Below are 6,921 nucleotides of genomic sequence, written 5' to 3' on the forward strand. Positions count from 1 at the left end.
CCATAACGATGATGGGGGGGGGGGCTCCATCGATGTTGTTCAGGCTCAATCAATGTTATTCATACATAAGATTTAATTCACATGAGTCAGGAACAAGTCCTGAAGTGTTTAGTTTTTTCACCTTTAAGTTCAGTTTTCAGACAGTCCTTGAACACATCATCTGGAACGATCCTTGTTCTGAGTGCCTCTGACCTGCAGTGAAACTGAATAAAAACCATCCGTAAACAGTTTGAAGTTCAGAGCTGCTGGTTTATCATCTTCCATCAGACTTTAAATCATCTGTTTGGTTCCTGCAGAGAGAAACAGACTCTGGCAGAATGAGTGTGTTCTGCCCCCTGCTGGAGATCATCTACACTAACACACCGTGCACGAGTTTCATGTCAGAGGAATGTGTTTTTTCTTTGTTCAGCCACTTAACTCTGACCTATGAAGCATTCAGGCAGAAAAAAGGCTCCTAACTCAAGGGATGAACCAGTGTTGTGTCGACACAGAACAGACAACTTAGCAAAGAAGCCATTTTAAACTGGATCTTTAGGCACTTTGTCACAAAGACACATCATTTGTTCCCATTTCTTTAGCTGCATCTATGAAAAACAGCAAAGAAAACACAGTTTGACAGACAGAAAATAGGATTTCTGCAGCAACAAGGTGATTCCCAAAGAGCTATTAGCTGAAAACTTGGCATATCTCAGCATGGTGTGCAGTGTGTCCTTAAAACATTTGAGGAAACTGGACAAGTGGAGGACAAAAGAAGAAGTGTCAGGCCTAAAAAACTATCTCCAGCAGATGAACAGGATCTGAAAGTGATGTCCTTAAGAAAGAGGAAAAAATCCAGCTGTGACCTGACAGGACCTGAGAGATGCATCTGGACCTTCAGCTGATCCATCTACTGTTGGCCCAAGCCTCATCAGAAATGGTCTCCATGGAAGGGTGGCTGTCAAGAAGCCGTTCTTAAGGAAGGGAAACAGGGAGAAAAGGCTGAGCTGTGCCAAATGACACAAGAAGTGGACTGAAAATCAGTGGCAACAGGTCTTATGGAGGGATGAATCCTCCCCAGAGCCCGGACCTCAACATTATTGAAGCAGTGTGGGATCATCTGACAGAGAACGGAACAAAAGGCAGCCCACATCCAAAGAAGAGCTTTGGGATGTCCTTCAAGAAGCCTGGAGAACTATTCCTGAAGACTCCTTAAAGAAATGACAGAAAGCTGGTCTCAGAGGGTTCAGGCTGAGTTGGAGAATAAAGGAGCTCAGACCAGAGATTCACTTTAAAGCTGCTGAGAACTGATAAAAACTCTGTTTCTGCCTCAGATTCTGGGTTTATGTTCAGGTTTGAACATGTTTCAGTGAATCTCTGCAGCTGCTTCCTGTTTTTATGGAAATAAATAACGAAATGAAGCTGATCAGGACTCTCACCTTGTTTTTGTGCAGCTCTGCTCTGAATATTTGGTGAGAATGAAGCTTTCCTTCTGTTTATGAAGCTCAGACATCAGTAAAGATCAGCTAAACGTTAGAAAACGTTAGAAATGAGGCTGGATGAAGACTTTTGATCAGTTCAGATACTTGTTTTTGAAACTTTGTGATGTTATTAAAGCTGACTCCTGCATCACTTTGTAAAAGCTTTATTTTTGTCTTATTTTACAGTGAAAGTCTCTGTTTTCACCTTATTTGTGTTTCTCAGAGGGAGGAGGCGGAGGCCAAAGCCCGGGAGGAGGCGGAGCGTCAGCGCATCGAAAGGGAGAAACACTTCCAGAAGGAGGAGCAGGAGCGGCTGGAGAGGAAGAAGGTGAGGACAGTTTGAGAGCTCAGAAAGTCACTCTGTGAGTTTCCTCCATCAGCAGCTGACACTCTGATCTGTTCTGATCCGCTCAGCGCCTCGAGGAGATCATGAAGAGGACTCGGAAGAGCGATGCAGGCGAGAAGGTCGGTGTGAACCGGACTCAAGGCTCTGAAGGCTGGTCTTTGTGAGATAACACTTTGTTTCATTCACAGAAGGACGTCAGAGCGTCTGCGCAGCTCAACGGCTCAGAGCTCAGCGACGGTAACTGTTTATAACTTTTCCTGTTTCCAACCAAACTGAACACAGCAGATAAATAACTCACAAACTCACCTTTAACTCATTAGAGATGCTTTAACCGCGATGTTCTGGACGTGTCTCTGAGCAGCGATGGATGGATCAGCTGAGAACTTCCTGCTTTCATTTAGAGACAGCTGATGGCAAAACATTTATCAGAAAGACACGAAACATTTATCACAAAGAGACGAAACATTTATCGGAAAGAGACAAAACATTTATTGGAAAGAGACGAAACATTTATCACAAAGAGATGAAACATTTATCGGAAAGAGACGAAACATTTATCGGAAAGACACGAAACATTTATCGGAAAGACACGTAACATTTATCGGAAAGAGACTAAACATTTATCGGAAAGACACGTAACATTTATCACAAAGAGACGAAACATTTATCGGAAAGAGACGAAACATTTATCACAAAGAGATGAAACATTTATCGGAAAGAGACGAAACATTTATCGGAAAGACACGAAACATTTATCGGAAAGACACGTAACATTTATCGGAAAGAGACTAAACATTTATCGGAAAGACACGTAACATTTATCACAAAGAGACGAAACATTTATCGGAAAGAGACGAAACATTTATCGGAAAGAGACGAAACATTTATCGGAAAGAGACGAAACATTTATCTCAAAGAGACGAAACATTTATCACAAAGAGATGAAACATTTATCGGAAAGAGACGAAACATTTATCTCAAAGAGACGAAACATTTATCACAAAGAGATGAAACATTTATCTCAAAGAGACGAAACATTTATCACAAAGAGATGAAACATTTATCGGAAAGAGACGAAACATTTATCGGAAAGACACGAAACATTTATCTCAAAGAGACGAAACATTTATCACAAAGAGATGAAACATTTATCGGAAAGAGACGAAACATTTATCGGAAAGACACGAAACATTTATCGGAAAGACACGAAACATTTATCGGAAAGACACGTAACATTTATCGGAAAGAGACTAAACATTTATCGGAAAGAGACTAAACATTTATCAGAAAGAGACGAAACATTTATCGGAAAGAGACGAAACATTTATCACAAAGAGACGAAACATTTATCGCAAAGACACGAAACATTTGTCAGAAATAGATGAAAATCAGCTGCAGAGACACATGTTTAAACGGAGAAACAAAGGTTTAAAAGTGTTTAATGTGACAAAGTCAAACTCAGAGACAGAAAGGAACCAAAAACAGAAACGTAGAGAAGTAGAAGCTCCGCCCCCTTCGCCCTGAAGGCGGCGTTTACACCTCACATGTGACCTGAATGAGTGTCTGAGTTTCAAATGTCCCCTGATCTCTCTGCAGCTCCTGGGAGCCTTCAGGGCCCCGGCGCCGCCGCAGCCCTCGGTCCCTCACAAAGTGGCCCCGTGGTTGTAAATGGCGTCCAGCCTGGCACGCACCAGAATGGCGTCTCAGCTAACGGTGACTTCAAGGGGATGCAGCTGAGCGGCGGCACCCAGCAGCAGCAGCAGAGTGGGCGGGGCGGAGAGCCGATGCTGGCGTTTGAGGGGGCGGAGCCTTTCCTGATGAAGACGAGCCCGATGAAGCCTCAGCACGTCGCAGGTACGATGCACACGGAGAATCGGTCAGGTGGTCGTTCAGTGGGTCGCCTCCATCGTATTTATTTCTGGGTGAAGCTGCAGCCTGATTCCATGATGAAGCTGATGACATCACAGGAGGAAGGCTGAGAGTAATGGCCTCACGTTCATCTGCTCACCGAGAACAGTTTGGTGACAGTCGGCGTCCTTCTGAAGATATTTAGATAACTGGAGATCCATATAACGGAGTGAACGGGGCTTAGAGGATGCAGCCTCTAAATAAGGCATTATCTGTCTTTATTTCACCAATACTTTAAGAAGAATGAATGAATGAACGTGTGCTATAGCTCTGTTAGCTCATAGCTGCTGTTATGTGGCTACTTGCAGCTATAGGAGAGCTAACGGAGGGATTTCTACACAGGCACTCTACTGGGACCACTTCATCCACACGCCCCCCTGCAGCACAGTTTATTCACTCCGTGCTCTGTGACAGTCGGCTAACTTCACACAGAGTTTGCTGCTGATAGTTTTGTGCAACATGGCAGGATATTTATCAGATTTTGACGACATGAACGACGACTTTGAGTAAGATGGACGTTCTTACCGGAGTGAATGTGATCAGGGCCCGAGGTCGTGTGATCGGGGCCAGAGGTCATGTGATCAGGGCCCGAGGTCATGTGATCGGGGCCCGAGGTCGTGTGATCAGGGCCAGAGGTCGTGTGATCAGGGCCCGAGGTCGTGTGATCAGGGCCCGAGGTCGTGTGATCAGGGCCCGAGGTCGTGTGATCAGGGCCAGAGGTCGTGTGATCAGGGCCAGAGGTCGTGTTATCAGGGCCCGAGGTCGTGTGATCAGGGCCCGAGGTCGTGTGATCAGGGCCCGAGGTCGTGTGATCAGGGCCCGAGGTCGTGTGATCAGGGCCCGAGGTCGTGTGATCAGGGCCCGAGGTCGTGTGATCAGGGCCCGAGGTCGTGTGATTAGGGCCAGAGGTCGTGTTATCAGGGCCCGAGGTCGTGTGATTAGGGCCCGAGGTCGTGTGATCAGGGCCAGAGGTCGTGTGATCAGGGCCCGAGGTCGTGTGATCAGGGCCCGAGGTCGTGTGATCAGGGCCCGAGGTCGTGTGATCAGGGCCAGAGGTCGTGTTATCAGGGCCCGAGGTCGTGTGATTATTGCCCAAGGTCGTGTGATCAGGGCCCGAGGTCGTGTGATCAGGGCCCGAGGTCGTGTGATCAGGGCCAGAGGTCGTGTGATCAGGGCCCGAGGTCGTGTGATCAGGGCCAGAGGTCGTGTGATCAGGGCCCGAGGTCGTGTGATCAGGGCCAGAGGTCGTGTGATCAGGGCCAGAGGTCGTGTGATCAGGGCCCGAGGTCGTGTGATCAGGGCCCGAGGTCGTGTGATCAGGGCCCGAGGTCGTGTGATCAGGGCCCGAGGTCGTGTGATCAGGGCCCGAGGTCGTGTGATCAGGGCCCGAGGTCGTGTGATCAGGGCCCGAGGTCGTGTGATCAGGGCCCGAGGTCGTGTGATCAGGGCCCGAGGTCGTGTGATTATTGCCCAAGGTCATGTGATCAGGGCCAGAGGTCGTGTGATCAGGGCCCGAGGTCGTGTGATCAGGGCCAGAGGTCGTGTGATTATTGCCCGAGGTCGTGTGATCAGGGCCCGAGGTCGTGTGATCAGGGCCAGAGGTCGTGTGATTATTACCCAAGGTCATGTGATCAGGGCCAGAGGTCGTGTTATCAGGGCCCGAGGTCGTGTGATTAGGGCCCGAGGTCGTGTGATCAGGGCCAGAGGTCGTGTGATCAGGGCCCGAGGTCGTGTTATCAGGGCCAGAGGTCGTGTGATCAGGGCCAGAGGTTGTGTGATCAGGGCCCGAGGTCGTGTGATCAGGGCCAGAGGTCGTGTGATCGGGGCCAGAGGTCGTGTGATTAGGGCCCGAGGTCGTGTGATTAGGGCCTGAGGTCGTGTGATCAGGGCCAGAGGTCGTGTGATTATTGCCCAAGGTCATGTGATCAGGGCCAGAGGTCGTGTGATTAGGGCCCAAGGTCATGTTATCGGGGCCCGAGGTCATGTGATCGGGGCATCATAAAGGCTGAGAACTAAAGGAGATGGAGCTTGTGTCACCTTTAATTATTATTACTTCACTATTTTTTTTGTGTAATAAATGAAGGATGCTTCCACTTTTTTTTTTTTTTGTCTCCGCAGAGGTCCTCTGAGTTGCCACGGAGACGCGCCTCGTATCTCCGCTTTGAGACTGATGCCACGCACACACCACAGCGGCTTCTGCAACAGCGTGCCAAACGACCAGCGTTGGACTGCACTCGACCTTCATCCACAGAGGAAGAGCAGGAGCCGAACTCTGCCGGAAACTCATCTGAATCATGAAATAAAGTATTCTCTGTCTTCACTGCGTGTTACGGTGCAGCATCTGTAGAGTTTTACTGAAGAGTCACATGCTGCACCTTAAAGATGACTGACTGTGTAACAAAGTTTAGAAAATACACTATCTGACCCTGGAACAGCGTAAAATTTGGTTTTACAGTGGTTGTTATTATACCGTCGTTCTGATATTGTTCTTGTTACCTTAAGTTGAACCTTGTGTGTGTTTGCTGTTTTCGTCTTGAACTGTCGAGTTATTTAACGTGGGCAGCAGGGTGGAGACGCCGGATGTAAATGTAAAAAGAGCGGCTGCCTCGGCCTCCTGATGCAGGAGATCTGTGAAATAAAGCTTTATGAAAGGGATGGACAGCTCCGTGTCTGTACAGCTTTATTCTCAGTTGGTTCTGATCCATCTTCTGGTCCGGGCTATGAAAACAGCGCAGATAAAAACGCTGATGGGACGACCAGGCGGCGGTTTTTAGAGGCGGTGCATTCAATGACCTCTAACTTCCGTCGGGAAAACACGCCCACTGATGTCTGCGTTTCCCTCCTGGACCCGTTGCCTCTGACCCGACCCGATAAGAGTCTCACATGTTGGTTGTTTTCTTTCTCCATGAAACTGTGCTGTTGACTGACATCTGTCCAGATGTTTACTTCTGAATGTGGATGTTGAGCTGGAGTCATCTGGATTTATTTAGGTGCAGCTGTGTTCATCTCTCTGCTCTCCGGTTAAACACCCAAATGTCCGAAATGTTGTGAACACACCAACATGCTGCTGAGGGTGATGTCCTCCGGCCCGACCCGACTGACCCGGTCCAACAGAACTGACCCGTCCCAACTGACCCGTTCCGACCGACCCGGCCCTTGGAGTCGATCCTTATCCTGAACCTTGGAGAGATTTACATGGAGAACTTTCTT

At 48.2% G+C, this 6,921-nt stretch overlaps 1 protein-coding gene across 8 annotated transcripts in view; it reads left to right on the forward strand.

The window, feature by feature from the left end:
- LOC140275674 (uncharacterized) overlaps nt 1-6,366 on the forward strand; it is a 38,223-nt gene extending 31,857 nt beyond the window's left edge. For all 8 annotated transcript variants that reach the window (XM_072371191.1, XM_072371194.1, XM_072371193.1 and 5 more), the window contains 5 exons: nt 1,681-1,785; nt 1,872-1,922; nt 1,992-2,040; nt 3,400-3,657; nt 5,830-6,366. In XM_072371191.1, coding sequence (XP_072227292.1) covers nt 1,681-1,785; nt 1,872-1,922; nt 1,992-2,040; nt 3,400-3,657; nt 5,830-5,840 — 474 coding nt within the window. In that variant the 3' untranslated portion in view covers nt 5,841-6,366. The remainder of the gene's footprint in view (nt 1-1,680; nt 1,786-1,871; nt 1,923-1,991; nt 2,041-3,399; nt 3,658-5,829) is intronic.
- The last annotated feature ends 555 nt before the right edge of the window (nt 6,367-6,921 follow it).

The sequence above is a fragment of the Leuresthes tenuis genome, unplaced genomic scaffold, assembly GCF_036924035.1.
Source record: "Leuresthes tenuis unplaced genomic scaffold, fLeuTen1.0.hap1 SCAF_18, whole genome shotgun sequence".
NCBI classification, from domain to species: Eukaryota; Metazoa; Chordata; class Actinopteri; order Atheriniformes; family Atherinopsidae; genus Leuresthes; species Leuresthes tenuis.